The sequence below is a fragment of the Vombatus ursinus genome, unplaced genomic scaffold (genome assembly GCF_900497805.2).
Source record: "Vombatus ursinus unplaced genomic scaffold, bare-nosed wombat genome assembly UNPS02014802.1, whole genome shotgun sequence".
Taxonomy (NCBI): domain Eukaryota; kingdom Metazoa; phylum Chordata; class Mammalia; order Diprotodontia; family Vombatidae; genus Vombatus; species Vombatus ursinus.
In genome coordinates this window covers 1597278-1617309 of record NW_020954580.1, presented here as the reverse complement: position 1 = coordinate 1617309, position 20032 = coordinate 1597278, and the positions used below count along the sequence as shown (strand labels likewise).

Sequence of the window (20032 nt, the reverse complement as noted above, 5' to 3'; positions counted from 1 at the left end):
TTGACTTTTCAAAAGCTGCTTGTTTTTCTTGGCATATTACTTAGCAATTCACAAATTAAGCCCTTCAATGTACATTCCCATTCCCAACCTCTAAGTAATTTGCTTACCACTTTGTTTATGTTTTAGGTATTTTATATACCCAACAGGTTAAACTGATGTATCAAAGAATGAAACCAATTAGTAATTCATGGTTTGGTCCTGTTTGGTCAGCTACAGTGAAAGCTATGCTGGCTTTCCCATTTTATAAAGGGAGACAAATTTGCCCCAGAGTGAAAGCCTGCATTCAGCCTCTCGGTCTAAGAACAAAGTTTCCATATATATGTTACTGCCCATTAGGAGGAGAAAAAAAACAGCTTAGCCCTTTGAGTCATGTGTACTGTTTAAAACAACAGCAAAACCAAAAGCTATAGCAACAGCCTCAGCAAAGGCAATTTGGTTATTATCCTTGGTAACTACAAATTCCAGGATCAAAAATGGGAGTGGTGGCCCTTGAGAAGCATACCCTAGATGCTAACCCCTGATAGAATATCAAACTATTCCCTGGCGAGGTGTGGGTACAAAATCATTCCAGAGTGTTAGTGAATAATTGGTTTGATGTGGGTTTCATGAGGGAAATTTTAAGGAATTTACTTGCCAATGCTGAACATAAGATGAGTAGAGAATCATCCCAATGATAATCCCCAAGTATGACTTAAAACCACAATAACTGTGAATATAAGCATGTTTCTCTTTAATTTTAAAAATCTAGTTTAATTACTGGCACCATTTAAGAGCAGAATCAATGGTCAGAAATTAGCTGTGTTCATTTTAGCTTGTTAGAAGAGGCCTAGAGCTTCACAATCAAATAGATCTTTGCTCTCATCAGTGCATATGTTCTCTCCAATAACAGAGATCACAGCCCATTCATGCCTGCCATGTGCAACTCTTGTGTGTGCCCCTCCCCCGCAATTAGTCCACTCTCCCTCAACAAGCCAGAAATACTTCCTTCTTCCTGACATCGTGAGATTACCAGTGGGTCATATGGGCTGTCTACTAGTTATCCCACACTCTTGTCATGTGGACAGTCTGTATTCTTTAATTGCCCATTTCTTGTATGACATTGGTGAATCTGGTTCTCCTTCAAAATTCCTTATCTGTTACATGCTGCAGCCTGCTTACCTCCATCATACACTTTCTCCATTGTCATCATCTGATACTCATTTTTAAATCTTTGGCAATACAATAACACTGGTAGAATATAAGTGATATGGGATTTTCTTTCTGGGAGAAGTTTGGATTAAAAGACTTCTGCAATTTTCCAAAGGCAATCCACCTTTGTTTCCTCCTTTTTAATTCTTGGTCCAATTGGTTGTCTATTTGCCGGTTTTATACAAGATGTATTTATACAAGCTCTATAGGTTGTCCATGTAACTGTACGTCATAGTCTGGACAATAGATATTCTTTATCCTCTTGGTTTTCCTAGTATGAATAGTTAATAGAAACTTAACTTCTCTTCTCTTCCAGAGGGCTCAGCAATGTTCTGGGGCTTGATGCAATCTGCAATTCCAACACCTTGCTTTCTGAAATACAGGAGCATCTACAGAAACTCACCACCCATAGGAGATGCTTCAAATTTCACTCATTGCCGGACCTCTTCCACAAGAGCGGTAAATACCTCTGGAGAGCAGACACCTCACTCTTCTATGCCTCTCCTGATGTTAATGATCACAGGGGGATTTTAAAGGTTATCTCTGTTGTATCTTTCAAAACATCATGAAAAATTTTCATTGATAGATAGAAAACACTTTGTTGAAAGAGAAATGTTAAGGTAGTGGTTAATTTAAAAATAAGGATACTGGTAATCTTGCATTCTCTATATTTTCCAGTCAATTTTGTTACAGCAAAGACGTGGTCTGCCATGGAATATACTTTCACCAAGGATGCCTTTGATGTGAAAAGAGATTATTCTCATTAAAAACCTTATATAGATGGAGAAAGTAGTACCGAGATCTGTAACTGTAAATGTTCTCTCAGTCACCTTTTTCAAGTCATCAGCAAGAATTTTAGTATTTACTATGTGGCAGACATTGCACTAAGCAACTGAGATAAAAATGAAGACAAAAACATTCCCATTTTGCAAGGAACTTATAGTCCAATGGGGGAAACTACATGCAAATATCTATGCACAAACAAGACACCAGCATTAAGGGAAATAGGAAGAGTTTCTTGCAGAAGGTGGATTTTAGCTGAGACCTGAAGGAAGCTGAGAGACCGATGAGAAGGGAGAGAATCCATGAGTCAGGCCGGTGAAAAACGCCCAGAGGTGGGATATGGAGCGACATGTTTCAGAAACAGCAATAAGGCCAGCCTCAATGGACCACAGAGCATATGGAGGGGAGCCAGGAGAAGAAAATTGGAAAGGTAGGAAGGGGCCAGCTTACAATGGGCTTAAAAAGCCAAACAGAAGTATTATAAAGTCTGAGTTTTTTCCCTTGCTTTCTCCTCCTACAAACCTAAAAATTATTTTCAAAATGTTAATAAAAGCAAGTAGAATTTGATTTAGCAACAACAAAAAAAGGAGCTACTTTTATTCTTCTGCGCAATTTTACATATGGTAAAGGAGACTGAAACTAATTAGAACCTAATCATATATTGGATTAGTCAGTTCTCTTTATGAGTGAAGTGTCAGACTTCAAGCAACGCCCTAATGTAGAATGATGGTGCGGCAAATCTGAGATGGAGGGACACAGCATGTGGTTTACACTTAGACCATACTCAATTAGTCACTACTGATCTAGCATATCAAGCAGTAAAGCAAAAAGATTCACCTAAGCTTCTGACAGAGCCTCTCAAAGAACTCCATTAAAACCTTAAATATATGAAACAAGCAACAGCACATGCACCCATAACAATTTGTATTATACACAGTCAATAAGAGCTTGCTGAAATTAATTGTGGAGTTGCAGATCTACTTCCATTTAGAAAGACGCATTTTTTGATAGAAGCCTCAATTTTTTCGGCTCTCACAAAATAATTCTCCAACTTATCAATAAATGATCCCTCAATCTTCTAGACATTCCCCACACTCCCATTCCTTGCTTTAAACATCAAATGAGTAGGCTGGCTATTTAACTTCCTGGAAAAAATATTTTTATTTCTCTCTCTTTTTAAAGAGGTTTCCATCTTGAATGGCAAGCTGCTTTCTCATTTGTCTACTGATGATTTGGACTTTATTTTTATCTCATCAATTGGTGGGGGAAAAGACAAATAAAATAAGTATGACCATTGGCCTGAGAAATTGGTGCCTTTGTTAGTAAAAACATAAAAACAAACATGCTGAGTTCACTTGGAAAAAAGGAGGGAATCACTCAAAAAGGCACTCCACCTATTTTCTTAACTACTTAAGTGCTTTTAATTCTCTTCTACAAAGTGAAAGGAAAAAAAGAGGAAATTCTATGGTAGGTCTGAGACGTGTATGCAAATGGACTTAATTATGATATATTTTTGTATTTCTAGACAAAAAAATACCAAACTTCAACTTCTAGGACTTAGGAGAGAATGATTCTAACAAAGTCCATTGATGTGAATATTCATCAATGAATAAAATCAGGCTTAATAGGAAAATCTACACTGAGAATAGAGTTAATTTTCAATTATCTACATCAGTGATCTTCAAAATGGAGCTATAGGCCCCTGGTCAGTAATGGCTTGGTCCTAAGGGATGTATAACCATTCCCTTGAGCCCCGATACAGGCAATCATGGGGCTTGTCTCCAACACAATCATACTTTTCCTTATCTTCCAGTTCCCATTCAAACCCTTCCCCTCTGCCATTGCAAGATCCAAACTTACTTTGGCCGGGCCATAGTTCTCCAGGGAGGTTAGAACCTAACAATACCCAGGCAGCCAAAGTAGCAGGTATCACTGGAAAAATCCCCTCCCTCTTCCAGAATAGCTACTGCTTATCACCTAGACCAACTGAAGGTGCCCTCAGAGGGCAAGTTCTGTGTCCTGGCACAGTGACTAGTAAGAGCCCTGCCTCTCCCATTTACATTGGGAGGCAAGGAATAAGTTACACAGAATAAGCAAGAATGTCCAAGAATGGGATAAATTATAAAAAATAACATTATCTATAGGTAGTATATACATGGCAGGTCTTCCATGTTAGGCTGGCTTATTCTTGAGACTCAGCAAACAACCTAACATTAAGTAATAGCACCTTGAATTTGTAGGGTGCTTTCTATGTTTCTAAATGCATTCATGTCCATTCACTTTCTATCCTCCCAATAATATTATGAGATAAGTAGGGCAAAGATTCTTATCTTCATCTTATATAGAGCCTGAGAATTAAAGAAATTGACAACTTTCCCCAGGTCATTAGTTTAGTCAAGCCTGGAACCTAAATTCTACTCCTAGCCCAATGTATGCAATTCATTGTTCATATCACCCTTGGCAAGACGTATTTTGGAAGGCAGACTGATAAAAGACAAGCTTACCGATGGGATGTCTCATGATGTTACCTTACCCCTAACCTTGCCTCTCTTCCAAATGTCCCTATTATTGCTGAGGACAAACTATCCTTCTGGTTACCCAGGCTCTACAACCTCAAGGCCATCTTTGAATCATTACTCTCTCTCACTCTAAAGATCAATCAGTTTGCTGTTTCTAACTTTACACATCTAAAGCACGTTACCTTCTCTCTAACACAGTTACTATTCTCACTTCCTCAGGACTGCTGCAAAAGTTTCCCAACTGGTTAAGCCATTCTCCCTCCAACTTGCCAGAATAGTTTACTTAAAGAGTAGTTCTGACAAGCATTCCTCAGAGTAGTTTACTTAAAGAGTAGTTCTGACAAGCATTCCTCTGCTCAGTCAAGTCTACAAGGGTGGGGAACCTGTGGCCTCGAGGCCACATGTGGCCCTCTGCTCCTCAAGTGTGGTCATTTGACTGAATTCAAAAACATGGACCAAACACAAGGACTGCACCTGAGGACCAAGAGGGCCACCTGTGGCCTTGAGGTCAAAAGTTCCCCACTTCTGAGGGCTCCCTATTGGCTCTAGGATCAAATAAGATTTCTTCTTTAGCTAATCTTTTTAAATTTCTAACAGTAAGCCTGCTCAATACAGAAAACCTGCCATGTATATTCTACCTACAGATAACATTACTGATTATAATAATGAGCAACTATTCCTGGAGATGTACAACATTCAGGTTTGGATCTCTTCAACTGGACACAAGTGATGTCAAATAAATGTTTTAGGATGATACTGGGGAAAAAAAAAGATGTCTTTCTCCAAGCTTTTCTAACACACACACACACACACACACACTCCCCAAAGAGTCTGAAAGGATGAATGGCCGATTAAACAATACTGGGATTTAAGTTGTTAGTTCCAGGGATCCTAGGAAACACTGGCAGTAGCTTCATCATTTGAAGGCACTGTATACTGAGGGATAGCTGCGTATACAGCTTGAAACAATCACTTTCTGACTCACCCCACCAAAGAGTGCCCAGGGGCATCTGTCTGGAATAGATTTCACTAGCAACTTGGTACAGGTACCTACTAAACATACTATATATTTATTAAGCACCCACAGTGAGTCAAATGTCACACAAAGTACCAAGTGACAATCTTTGCCCTCATAATTACCAGACCATGCACAAATAAGCAAAACTTGATACAACACACACACTCACTGTGAATGCAATTATTGTTTCCATTTCTGAGTGAGAATGACAAGTATTACAAGCAAAAAGAATATGAATATAACCATGGAATATAAGAGAAAATGTTAAATGTCCTAGAACAGGGATTCTTAACTTTTTTTGTTTCATGGACCCCTTTGGCAGTCTAGTGAATTCTGTGGACGGACCCCTTCTCAGAATAATGGTTTTAGATACAGAAAATAAAATATATAAGATTCAAAAGAAACCAATTATATTTACATACAGCTTTCAAAATATTTAATAAGAAAATTCATAGACCCCAGGTTAAGAACTCCTTAGGTTAAGATTTTAATAGGCCAACTTTTCTAGTATTATTACTTTTTTTTCTTGCAAGTTGTCTAGAAGAATCAGTGTCAAAAAAAGTTCTTACCTCTGCTGGAATCCTTTAATACAATGTCAGAAATTTCAAACAGTTTCAGTGGTAGGGGCATCTTCCTATTAGCAACAACTGTCTTCAGGAGCCCAGGAAGAAGAGTTGTACGTGCTACCTGCAGGTCAAGCATAAATCGATACCTGTGAAACTTAACTTCAAAAAGTACCATTTCCCCTCACTCTTATTTTATTATTCATTTTAGTGTATTATCGCTCAAATTTTAAGTGCACTCTCCAGCAACACTATAGTTTTAAAACAACTGTTACCAGGATATTATGTATAAGAAAAAAAAACAGGGTTCCTGCTGAAAACAAAACCACATTAAAAATTGATCTGATTCCACTGCTTAGAATATGTCCTAAAGTCAAAGACAGAAAGGTCCCATATATAGACAAACTTTCATAACAGCACTTTTTGTGGTAGCAAAGAACTGGAAACAAAGTAGATGCCCATCAACTAGGGAATGGCTACATAAACTGTGGTATATGAATGTAATGGAATATTACTGTGTCAAAAGAATAAGACAAACATGAACAATTCAGAGAAACGTGGGAAGATCCATATGAATTTAAAGTAAAGAAAGCAGAGCTGAAAGAATAATATATTTAATGACCACAATAACCAAATGCAGACAAAAGAACTTAAGTTAAATACAGTGGCCAGTCGGGTTTCCAGAGGAGTGATATTAAGATACAGAATTTTCCTTTTTGCTAAGAAATTGTAAATTATAAGAACCAAAAGCTAAATATGCTATCAGTTGCAAGTGCTATGTTAAACAGCTATTTTTAAAGGAAGGAGGGGACTTGTAAGTATTAGGGCAACCGTTAGTATTATAGCTACGTAAACCACCACTTATAATAGGTTTGTTGGAAAAATGTATTCTGAGTAGAGTAATGCAAACACCTCTCGCCTCAGCAAGAATAGGAATCATGGAATCTATAGGAGTATGTTTGGGCTTCACTAATTTGGTAGCTCTCCATATGTCCATACCTGCATTAAGAAAACGTATCTTTCATAACCTCAAACATCTCCTCAAAACAAAGGCACTTCTCTCGGCCATTCGAACCTTAGTCAAATGTGAAATAAAAGGCAATTGCACCCGTGGAATTGGAGACAGAGACTCAGGTACCAGGCTCCCTAACTATAGGTTATTCAAAAGTCAGAGTTTTATAAATTACGGAGGGTTTGTATTATTTTATCTTCAAATGTTATTTACACTCAGACGATTTATACGGTGACACAAACTAAGCTTTGGTAACCCTAAGAGGGTAACAAGATGGTTTCAGTCTTTTAGGAAAAGAATTGGGATGGCATCCTAATTCATTTCAAGTAAAAGAATATCATACAGGGTATGTTACACTCTCTCTTTTTATTAGTGTACATACTAACCACTAGCCTCACGGAATTCAGGAAGGTGCTTAGCCACCAAAATTCTTACCTGAAATTCTGCTGTCTTGGGGTTGGCTATGTGAACTGCCTTCGTTGCAGAAATATCCATGCCAAGTTTATCAGCAATATCCTCTTGTGAGCACTGAGAAAAAACACATTTAGAACAGATTACCATAGAAATGGCTAAACTTAAAATAAAGATTGTGTAATTCTCCATAAGTCACCTGACTATCTTCTCCTAAGTAAGGCATCTTTATTCTATGTTCAAGTCAGTGTGCTAAAAACAGTCTCTCTGTATCCATAAAAACAGTCTGGAGCAGATGCTATTTATCAGTTACTACTGCTATGGTGCTTATAGTTCCTTGCCACCATATGAAACCAAACAGAATACATTCTGGAGATGCTGACAGATGCTGTACTCAAGCCCTCCATGATCTAGCCGTAACCTGCTTTTCCATTCTCATTTCCTCTCCTCCTTTCTACGAACTCCTATAGTAATGTTTTCAGAGCACTATCATGGTCACTCAACATAGATCACCTAGTAGAGAGGCAGCACGATAGCGCAAACTAGGCGAGATTTGGCATCAGAGCATCTGTGTTCAAATCTAGGATCTGCCACTTCCTAGCTATGTGACTTTGGACAAGTCATTTAAACTCTATGGCCTGTTTCCTCGTCTGTAAAATGAGGGGGCTCGGACAAGATGGTATCTACGGTCCCTTCCAGCTCTAAATATCTGCTTTATGTACAGGTGGCCTCTTCATGAAGAGTGGTGAGACAAGCCCAATGCCATCGCAAAAAAGGGGTTTCAATCTGAGGCTATGAAAATGACACATCAAAAACAGTAATTCATCACTGGGAGTAAGCAATATTTGATGCAAAAATTAATGCTAACCTTTTAGAGGAGGGAACCTAGCCTTAACTTGGAAATGACTGTAGCATTATACTTATATACTCATTTCTAATAAACAGAGCTAGGGGATTATTGTTCACTGCAGTGCCTTATGAAGTCCCTTTTAGTGGGATACTCTGTTTTATTTAGGCAAAGAAATTGACATATCCTCATGAAATCTATTTATTGAGATTAAATAACCATCAGAATGAGGGTTATCAATGAAAAGACCCAAATTCACAATGTACGACTGAGTGCAACATTTGGGGCCTTTGTTACTGACAAAAGCAATGGTAAATACCGGCCTACTGAATCCCACACCAGGACAGGCTACACTGTGGAACCTAAGGACTGAAAAACTGAAATGAAAAATTGTTCTCTTACCATACTCCATAAGCTCAATGACTCATTTGCCACTGTAATATGTCATCGTTAAAAAGAACAAACTAAAGATTTAGATGTAGGAAGGTGACTAGGCTCCTCTCCCCTCGACTTCTGTGAGGGTGTAACATGTCTGAAGACTCAAACACTAAGAGGACAGGCAACACAGAAATGCGAGACTTTATAGAAAAGTCAGGGAACGGCAATTCACAGATATATTTTTAAATGGTCAATGTGTCTGTTCCGTCGAATTCTGTAAATAATCCACTTCCTCGTTTAAGCCTTTCATGTTAACTTCTGAACTCAAAGCAAATGTCTGAAGATGAGGACAAATCCCCGAAAGTAGGTAATAATGCAGAACAGCTGTCAAGTCTGTAGCTAGGGCGGCATCTAGTGGGCACTGCCACAATGAAATCCAGACTAGAAACTGCTAACATAATTCAGTTGTGAAACCCACCACGAGCCCATGAGCTTTTCATAGCACTGCAGAATGCTAGAGTTTAACACATGAGATGCTAGTTCAAGTACTTTGCTTCAGCCTTTTCTACCTGTAGCAGGGAATCAAAGCAAGCATCCACATCTACATTCCACAAACAACAGCAGTTCATGCAGAGAGGTGTTGCTAGTAGCATCGGCAAATGCCGACTTGCCAAGAGTACTGTAAATTTCTTAATATTTGTATTACATTATGATAAAATAATGAAATGTATGTTTAACGTTCAAAAATTAAAGTAAGGCATCAATCAGAAAATGCTAGCCGGTAAGACGTACCAAAGCAAAGGTAAGAGCCTCGGTGAATCCCGCTGCTGCCAGGTCATGCCTCAGGAGTTCTGTAAGCTTATTCAGAGGTAACTGCAAGACAAAATCATATTCGTACTACTTAACCTTAAAAAAGTTCCCATTTTTCTCAGGAAAGGGCACATTATTGTGAAGGTAAAGCTTCTTTCCTTCACTGATGAGCATACTAACACTCACACACAAACACACACAGTGTCTGTCTTTGGACCCAACTTGAGAAAACAAATTTCCCCATTAGAGAGTCAGCTAGGGCTCCAAGCCTGAAACCTGTCTTTTTTCAAAAAACTAGCCACCATAGGTCTCCAACTTGCTCTAATCAGCTGGGCATCTGTTTTGTATCCTATCCACTGCAAATGCCTCTCATAGCAAAGCATGTCAAAATATTGTTTAATTCTTATGCTCTGTTTTTCCCAAAGCCCTCCTGGCATTCAATAGTCAGTTACTAACAATAAGGGGTGTTTATTTAAGGGTGCAATCTTACTTGATTAGCTACGGTGTACGTTTTCGGTATAGTCATCTGAATGTTGTTATAACCATAAGCAATAGCTGCATCTTCTACAATATCACAGGCATGGATAATGTCAGCTCTGGTTGGAGGGATTTCAATCTCTATCTGGTTCCCATCCCCTATGACTTCTGACTTTAAATACATCCTGGTCAGAAGCTTTGCAAGATTTGCTGGAGTTTCACTGAAATGGGAAAATGAAAATTTCATTACATTTTTTGAAGCATTATTACATTTTGAAAAAAAAAATTGTAACTACATGACAAGCTTCCTTATGAATTTATTTTAAAATGAGAGATATAATATTTTGTATTATATTGCCATCTTAATTCCAGATGGATTGAAAAGCCTTTCCAAACATTCCTTGAGATAAGATAAAATATAATTTGCTCCTCATTCCTGTATATCTTTAAAATGAATATGAATGAGTTTTCCATAGCATACCTGATTCCAATTTGCTTGTTAATTAAATCAGCTTTTACCATCTCCTTTCGGTAAGCTAATTCCTATGGAGAAGGAAAAGATTTTATAAAACATACAAGAATATTAAATCATTCTACATTAGGATATAGATTTAAAAGCTTCCTAATCCCATTTTTAAAAAATTTCATCACCATCTTAGATAGATTTTTTTTAAAAGGCAGATGAACTAGGATTAGTTCAGTATTTCAGAACATTATACTTTATATGAAAAAACTAATTTTTAAAAGATTCCTTGACAGACAGATTTATGAATGTATATTACAAAGATTCCCTTAAGCAAACCTCTGAATAAGGAATAAAACACTGAACAATGTTTTCTGAAGACTTAACCAGTCTTTCCAAAAGCAAAGCACTGGTACATTATATCACCTCCTGAGTTTTTGAACTGGGCTTGAGATTTTGGCAAGCCTGACCTGACAGGTCAAATTATGGTGAAAAGAAAACCACACTTAAAGATAACATTATTTTTATAGTAGTCCCAGAATTCTTCTCAAATTTAGATGGCCTACTAGCCAATGATCATAGATGTAAGAAAATCAAAAACCAAAGAATGAAATGTGGTAGCAGAATATTAAAAGTGTGTTAAACACTAGGGAATAAAAACTCACACATTTACATAACTCTTCAAGGATTATAAAGTTCTTTCCTTACAATAATCCTTTGAGAAAGGTTGTACAAATATTATATACTGTCCCCATTTTACAGAGGGGAAAAACTGAGGTTCTGAGAGGCTAATGGTCACACAGATGGTAACTGTTTGAAGAAGTTTTCAAATCCAGGACTTTGACTACAAGTTGGGCACTCTTTCACTTCAGAGGCAGGTAGGTGGCACACTGGATAGAGCACTGGATCTGGAGTCAGGAAGAATGGAGTTTAAATCAGGTTTCAGACACTTACTAGCTATTCAACCCTGTGTAAGTCATTTAATTTCTTTCTGTCTCAGTTTCCTCTACTATAAAATGGGGATCATAATCACCTGGCAGGGTTGTTGTTAGGATCAAACGAGATAATACTGGTAAAGTGTTCAGCACAGTGCCTAGCACATAGAAGATGCTTAATAAATGCTTATCCCTTCTTCTTCCCTACGCACACTGCTATTCAATTTAAAAAGCCAATACGTTGTCTTAAGTCACTCTAGTTTACTTAAAGAATTTTCTTTTAAAAATGCTTAGTAAGCACATTTTTACCTAAAACAGTAAGACTTTTGCCATATATTAGGGTTTAAGTTTTCAGTTGTGGAATGGGCCTATTTGCCCATTATACCTATTTGTGTCTTCCCTCACTCCTCCATCTGCCTATCCCTGTGGTACCGCTGGGAAGGATCAGTCTTGTGTCCTGCATCAAAGGGTTAAAAGGCTCTGTTCTTAGTACTTTCCTCTTGTCTAAAGTGGAGCTTATTAACTTGGGGTCTGTCAATTTTTAAAAATAGTTTGATAACTATCTCAATTTAATTGGCTTCCTCTACAATCCTTCCTATGTGATTTTATGCATTTAAAAACATTCTTCTCAGCAGGGGTCCATAGATAACCTTCCTTCCCCAGAATTCCAAAGCAGTTCATGACACAAAAGAGTAAGAACCCCTGTCCTAAAGGGATGCTTTTCCTTCCAACCCAGGAACTCCATTAGACTTGTCTCCCAGAGCAGAGCTACAAAACACTCCTCTGGTACTATCGGAGAGGCTGGGCATTCTATCACACTAATGCCATGACTCTCAGCACGCTCTGGCGGGTACCGCCAGTGTGCAGCTGTAGAGGAGAATTCTGGCAGTAACAATGCACTAAATAGCACATCTCTGCTGAGAAAGGAAAGGATATGCTCCAGAAAGAGGGAGATCTAAAAGCTTACGTTTTTCCATCTACTTTGGGCATCTTAATCATATAAAATGGCATACCCTTGATCAATTTCTGAATTCCTTTCAAATTTCTAATTGTCACTGACATATATAAACATAAAAGCTTTATACGAATATAAGCTATGCTACATCCTTACATTTCAAAGTCTTGCTTCAAAGTGGAGCAATGGACTAAATAACTTACTAAGATTCTACTTCTTCTACAGAAGAGGTTTCTCTCTACACACTCCTAGCATCACAAACACATTTTAAAAATAATTGTCTTTAAAAACTACATAGCATTTGGAAAAAATCATACTATTTCACTTGTATAAGAATATTGATTTAGACCTAAGGGACCTTTTTAACCATCTCAAAATGAATAACAATATGTAAGAAAAAAATGAACCAAATTTTAAAATGTATTTCTCTACCCCCTCCTGAATGTTTAACACCACATTTGTATTAACATCTGAATACTACAAAGATTTTTAAAAAACCTATTGCTTAGGTTAAACAGCATGCTGTTGCGTTTTTTTAAAGACAATTCTTCTGTACCAAAACTATGATCCCAAAGAATTTCAGAGTTGAAAGGACTTTCAGAAATCATCTAGTTCAACCCTGTCACAAGAATCCTTTCTATAACATTCCTGACAAATGGAGGCCTCCAGTGATGTCAGCTCTAAGTGAGGAAGTTCCTCATATTAAGCTAAACATAAAGTTTACTTATATAAAGCTAGCATTTACTTCTTTGTAACTTCCACCCCTTGAAGTAACCTAACTAGGCTATTGCTAGTCATTTTCTCATTCAAACCAAGAATTTACTACAACAGGGTTAAGAATCCCCCAACCATGACTGACTTCCACCACTTCTGTAGTTACACAAATATTCTATCTTTATATTGTTATGAACAGTACCATTCCTGATAGTGAACCCTACTTCACTCAGGAGGCAGGAGTTCTGGCTTCTGTTTACAGATTCTACACCATTAAAATGGTGGGTGTGAAGACTAAGAGTGGCCTTCCAGGCTCTCGGGTTCTCCTCACTAGCTGCTAGTAAGGGTCTGACTGAACAGGGACAAAAACCAATGTGGTAACATCCTTACTAAGCCAGAATTATCACCCCAAACAGTCTCAACAGTGTCACCTGCTGCACTGGTCACACTAAGTTACCCTGGGGACTTAGAGGCGTGGACTTTTTATTGAGATTTTAGACCCCTACCACAGCTGCACTAACTACTGAATTAGGCCTGATGATACATTTGAAATGATTTATTAGTTGCAGCAATGGCCTTTAGCAACTTCTGATTTCAGATGACTGAACAAGATTAATTAAGTCTGGGGTGTTGAGTGTGTATCCTTGCCAGAGGTGGAACTGCAAATTACCCAGTTAAAAAGTTAAGTCAAAGAGGTTATGCACGCTGTGCTTTTCAGAGCCTTTTCCCTACACAAGGGTTCTTCTTCCCAGTCAATGAAGTAATGCATTGGATAGAGCACTAGCCTTGGAGTCAGGAAGATCTGAGTTCCAATCTGGCCTCAGACACAAACCGTGTGATCCTAGGTGGGTCACTTCACCTTTGCCTCAGTTTCTTTATCTGTAAAATGGAAATAATAATAGCACCTACCTCCCAGGATTATTGTGCGGATCAAATAAGACAATATTTATAAGGCAGTTGGCAAACCTTCAAACGCTGCAGAACGTTAGCTGTTACTATTGTTGTTATTATTAATACTTACTGGATATGTATAGGATTTCCCATCAGGATAAATTACTTCAGCAGCTTCAACCCTGAAAGAGAAAACCACCAGCTGATTTCTTAGTTCAGCCATTCACAATAGGAAAGCCTGCAGTAATTTGTGTGACAGTACTTGTTCTACTTACGTAAACTGCTTTTCACAATATTCACTGAACATTGTGACGATGACATCAAGGACTATTTTTGCCTGGAGAAAGAAGAACACCATTGTGACCATCTGTACTCCACAGCTAAGATGGGAAATGACTAATGACAGGGCAGCATTCAGCAGTCCCCTTTCTAGCTTCCCAGAGCTGGAATTCACAATGTACTTTCTAAGGATGGAGGTGAGAGACAAGATCATGGGCCGTGATCGTCCAGTTCCTGTCTTTGTGCTCTCTGATTCTGGAGTCACCAAAGTCTCAGTTTTGTATCTGTGGCAGATACAAATCCACGCTCTATTTGGATTCTTCCTTCAAAGACAACTGAAAACACTAAGAAAATTTCAACTATCTTTATAGTTACAACACAAGGACAGGTTTTTTTTTTAAATACAAATTGCTTTGGTAAGCTACAAATCACATAAAGCAGGTAGCAGAGCCAAGATGGGGGAGAAAAGGCAGGGACTTGCCCAAACTCTCCCAAATTTCCCTCCAAACAACTTCAAATAACATCTCAAAACAAATTCTGGAGCAACGGGACCCACAAAAGGTCTGAGTGAAACAATTTTCCAACCCAAGACAATACAGAAGGTTGGCAAGAAAGGTCTATCCCACCAGGGTGAGAGTGAAGCCCAGGCTGCACCCCAGCAAACCAGCAGCAGGCTTTGGGAGCCACTCAATCACTGGCTGCAGAGGCTACATTTGTGGGCTACTCTCAGCCCACAAATGGCAAAGGGGTGAGAAGGAGTTATGGGGGTCCCTTTGCTGGCACTGGATGCAGGACTCTGTTGCATTGCCCATATGGGGATCTGGGTCACAGGCTGAGGTTGCAGTTCCAGGGCAAGGAGGAGCACTAGTACACCAGAACGTGCAACCCCAGGTGAGCGGGAACCCTGGGCACAGGGAGGAAAAGAGTACTTGTGGTGGCTCACAGACCAAAGGACAGGCCACAAGAGTAGTAAACACATCTCTCCTTAGATCATACCACTTCAGAAGAACTGAAAGTTTATAAACCCCGAGAGCTAGTTTCACAAAAATCCTGATGATAGACATAATGCCCCCTCTACTCCAGGAACAGAGCCCAACTTAAACATAAAGTTAAAAGTCAAGAAATAGGCTGGAAAAATAAGTCAACAACAAAAAAGATCCTGACTACAGAAAGTTACTATGATGACAGGGACGATCAAAATACAAACTCAGAAGACAACAAAAGTCAAAACTGCTACATCCAAAGCCTCAAAGAAAAATGTGAATTGTTCTCACGCCCCCAAAAAACTCCTGAAAGAGCTCAAAAAGGATTTTAAAAATCAAATAAAAGATATAGCAAATCATACAAAGTTTTAGGAAATACATGCTATATAAAGTGTTGCAGACAATATAGCTTGAAATTATTTAATCCTTTAAGGAAATTATCTAAGGTCTTTTGAAAGGCAGAAAACAAATCTTTAAGAGTTATGACAGTATTTCTAAAGGTAAATATGAATTTTAATTGGGATATCTTTTTACTAGTCTCTAGGACAACGAGGCTTCTATGAATGCCAATTATCTCTCCCTTCACAATCATTAATTCACATTCCCTTAACTTGCTTAGTTGTCTGCTTCCTTCTTTTGCCTTACTCAACACAATTAAAAAAAAAAACTAAGAAGGAGAGCTCATGCAGTAATTAAGACTCCACAGTAATCCAATCAAAGAACTGGAAGGATGGAAAACAAGTGAAATGGGGACCACAGGCAAGAATGAGGCCATCATGTAACAGTCCAGATTCTTCTATAGAAGTCATCTTTACGTCTACAGCAAATCCAAAATTATTTACCAAGCACTTAAGAAGGCATCCCTTTCTAGTAAATATTTGATCTGGCCCATATGAAAGAAGCACTACAACCAAGGAATGGACTATTCTTACCTCCCTGTGCCTACCATGAATGTTAATTATTTTTAAATTTAAATATTTGGTCCAAGAATATAAGTAAAAACATAAAGGTCTTACAGCACATGAAATAGAATTCAATCTCCATTTACCTTAGTAAGATCAGTTCCTGTGCATTCAATAAACACATTCCTGGTTTTTAATGTGATTCTTGAATGATCACCTATAATAAGTATAAAACAAAATTCCAAAAGATCAATTTTAGAAAGACAAAGAATTTTCATTATACAAGAACATGAGTGCCTTTTTATTGCATGGACAGTCAAACAAAAGAGAAATTAAAATTTATTTGAACCTAGAATCTTCTGGCTCAGAGACAAAGCCTACAGTTAAATTCTGGGGCCTTTGCAAAACAGAGGGCTTTATAGGGAGAGGCCCACTTCTTTGAGAGACAACTTAACCCCTTCCAAAAGAAGCTGTCTGAATCCTATTTACAATCAATATTTGGGAATCAATATTTCCAAATACAATAAACTTCAGCTAATTAGAATGACTGAATAGTTTTCCAGTTAGTTGAGGTGTAATCCTTTAAGTGACAGGTCATTAAAATCGTAACCTTCTTCACGAAAAATCCCGTTAAAAGGTACTGTACACTTTCTTGTTTTCTAAAATAGAGTATGTTAAGCCTTTTATTTATTTTTATTAACTTCAACAGATATTTCTGTGCCTACTATGTGCAAGGCACAATGGTACCAGCTGAGGATACCAAGATAGATGGGGTGCTACTCTCAGAAGCTTGTATTTCAACCCGGGGAGAGAAGAGGAAAGGTAGCAAAGGCTTGTGGAATGAGCACAGAATTGCCAGTTTGAGGATCTGTATTTGAATATTATCTCGGGCACTGATCATAAGCTATGACTCCAAATTACAAGAAATTTACAATCTGTTAGTAACAGGCAATATTTTCTTTACATTCTCCTTAATATATGAATTATCAGAATTCTAGACATAGAACAAAACAAAGTAACAGCATAAACTGCACCTTTAATGTTAGGAGTTTGAAAGGCCTGTATGGGGCCTGTGTGATATATGGGTTTTTTCCTAAAATCTATTCTGTCTTACTGTCATAACCTAAATAGCACAAACGACTTCATAAGGTGAAATCACGAAATTAAATACAAGCAGGAAGATCTTGAAAACATTTCCACACACTAACCCTCCTTCTTCAGAGTGTCTGTAATAGCCTAGCAATAAAGAGCTGTCCCATGGCTGAGGTCCCCTTACTAGGGTATAGGGAGGTCCTAAAGAGCCACTGATACGTGAATGGAGTGTTGTGGAAATAGTGCTGCTGTTGTTCAATATCGTACTGGAAACATTAGCTTTAGCAATAAGAGAAAAAAAAGACATTGAAGGCATTAGAATAGGCAAAGAAGAAACAAAGCTATCACTCTTTGCAGATGACATGATGATATACTTAGAAAATCCTAGAGACTCAAGTAAAAACTACTTGAAATAATAAACAACTTTAGCAAAGTTGCAGGCTATAAAACAAACACACATAAATCATCAGCATTTCCATATATTACCAACAAAGCCCAACAGCAAGAGATAGAGAAATTCCATTTAAACTCACTGTAGACATTATAAAATATTTAGAAGTCTACCTCCCAAAACAAACCCAGGAACTATATGAACACAATTACAAAACACTTTTCACACAAATAAAGTCAGATTTAAATAATTGGAAAAACATCAGTTGCTCATGGGTAGGCCGAGCTAATATAATAAAAATGACAATTCTACCTAAGCTAATTTACCTATTCAGTGCCATACCAATCAAACTACCAAAAAATTATTTTATACTTAGAAAAAATAATAACAAGATTCATTTGGAAGAACAAAAGGCCCAGCATATCAAGAGAACTAATGAAAAGAAATGCAGGGGAAGGTGGCCTAGCCATTCCAAATCTTAAATTGTATTATAAAGCAGCAATCATCAAAACTGCTCGGTACTGGCTAAGAAACAGAGTGGTAGATCAGTGGAATAGGTTAAGTATGCAAGACACAGTAGTCGATGACTATAGTAATCTATTGTTTGATAAACCCAAAGACCCCAGCTTCTGGGATAAGAACTCACTCTTTGACAGAAACTGCTGGGAAAACTGGAAAAGAGTATGGCAGAAACTAGGCATTGATCAAAATCTCACACCACATACCAAAATAAAGTCAAAATGGGTTCATGATTTAGATATAAAGGCTGATGCTATAGGCAAACTGGGAGAGCAAGAAATAGTTTACCTATCAGATCTATGGAGAATAGAAGAATTCATGACCAAACAGGAGGTACAGAACATTACGAAATACAAAATGGATAACTTTGATTACACTGAATCGAAAAGTTTTTGCACAAACAAAACCAATGCAACCAAGATTAGGAGGAAGGTAGAAAATTGGGAAAGAATTTTTACAACCAGTCTCTCTGAAAAGGGCCTCATTTCTAAAACATAATCAGAATTAAGTCAAATTTATAAGAATACAAGTCATTCCCCAATTGATAAATGGTCAAAAGATATGAACAGGCAGTTCTCAGATGAAGAAATTAAAGCCATCTGTAGTCATATGAAAAAATGCTCTAAATCACTATTGATTAGAGAAATGCAAATCAAACAACTCTGAGGTACAATATCACATCTATCAGATAGGCCAAGATAACAAAACAAGAAAATGATAAATGGTGGAGAAGATGTGGGAAAATCAGAACACTAATGCATTATTGGTGGAGTTGTGAAATGATCCAACCATTCTGGAGAGCAATTTGGAACTATACCCAAAGGGCTATAAAAATGTGCATACCCTTTGACCCAGCAATAACACTTCTAGGGCTATATCCCAAAGAGATCATACAAATGGGAAAGGGACCCACATGTACAAAAATATTCATAGCAGCTCTTTTTGTGGTGGCAAAGAATTGGAAACTGAGAGGATGTCCATCAATTGGGGAATGGCTGAGCAAGTTGTGGTATGAATGTAATGGAATACTATTGTGCTATAAGAAATGATGAACAGGCTGACTTCAGAAAAACCTGGAAAGACCTGTATGGTCTGATGCTGAGTGAAGTGAGCAGAACCAAGAGAACATTGGACACAATAACAGCCACGCTGGACAATGACTAATATTGATAAACTTACCCCTTCCCAGCAATACAAGAATCTAAGACATCTCCACAGGCCTCATGATGGAAAATGCTATCCACATCCAAAGAAAGAACTATGGAATTTGAATGCAGATCAAAGCATGCTATTTGCTATTTTTTTGTCTTCTGTTGAGTTTTGTTTCCTCTTTCTGATAGTTCCTCCTATTGGTTCTAATTCTTACTTACAACATCACTTTTGTGAAAATATGTTTAATAGGAATGTATATGTATAGCCTATGTCAGATTGTGCGCCATCTTGGGGAGAGTGGTGGGGAGGAAAGGGGAGAAAAATTTTAAGCTCAAAAGCATATGGAAGTGATTGTTGATAAATCAAAATAAATTAATAAAAAATTTAAAAAAAGAAGATCTTGAAAACATTTCCACACACTAACCCTCCTTCTTCAGGGTGTCTGTAATGGCCTAGCAATAAAGAGCTGTCCCATGGCTGAGGTCCCCTTTCTAGGGTACAGGGAGGCCCTAAAGAGCCACTGATATGTAAATGGAGTGTTGTGGAAACAGTGCTGCAGACCATAAAGTTTGAAGTTATTGAGCTCTTCAGGGAAGAAATCTAAGGTCTTTTAATCTACAAACAACAAATTTTTGTTGTCAGTGGGAAGGGTAGAAATTAACCAAATTGCTCTTTCTCCTATCCCTCCGAAAACTTCAAAGACCTTTACCCACTGGTGCCTCCCAAGCCCTACGGTCACTCCTAATTATT

General features: G+C 37.9%; 1 protein-coding gene across 2 annotated transcripts in view; it reads right to left on the bottom strand.

Moving 5' to 3' along the window:
- Positions 1-20032, bottom strand: part of FARSB (phenylalanyl-tRNA synthetase subunit beta) — a 78501-nt gene that overhangs the window by 31002 nt on the left and 27467 nt on the right. For both annotated transcript variants that reach the window (XM_027873861.1, XM_027873862.1), the window contains exons 8-15: positions 16275-16345; positions 14240-14301; positions 14095-14146; positions 10488-10549; positions 10020-10227; positions 9512-9592; positions 7519-7611; positions 6078-6195 (exon numbers count right to left, since the gene is read on the bottom strand). In XM_027873861.1, coding sequence (XP_027729662.1) covers positions 6078-6195; positions 7519-7611; positions 9512-9592; positions 10020-10227; positions 10488-10549; positions 14095-14146; positions 14240-14301; positions 16275-16345 — 747 coding nt within the window. The remainder of the gene's footprint in view (positions 1-6077; positions 6196-7518; positions 7612-9511; positions 9593-10019; positions 10228-10487; positions 10550-14094; positions 14147-14239; positions 14302-16274; positions 16346-20032) is intronic.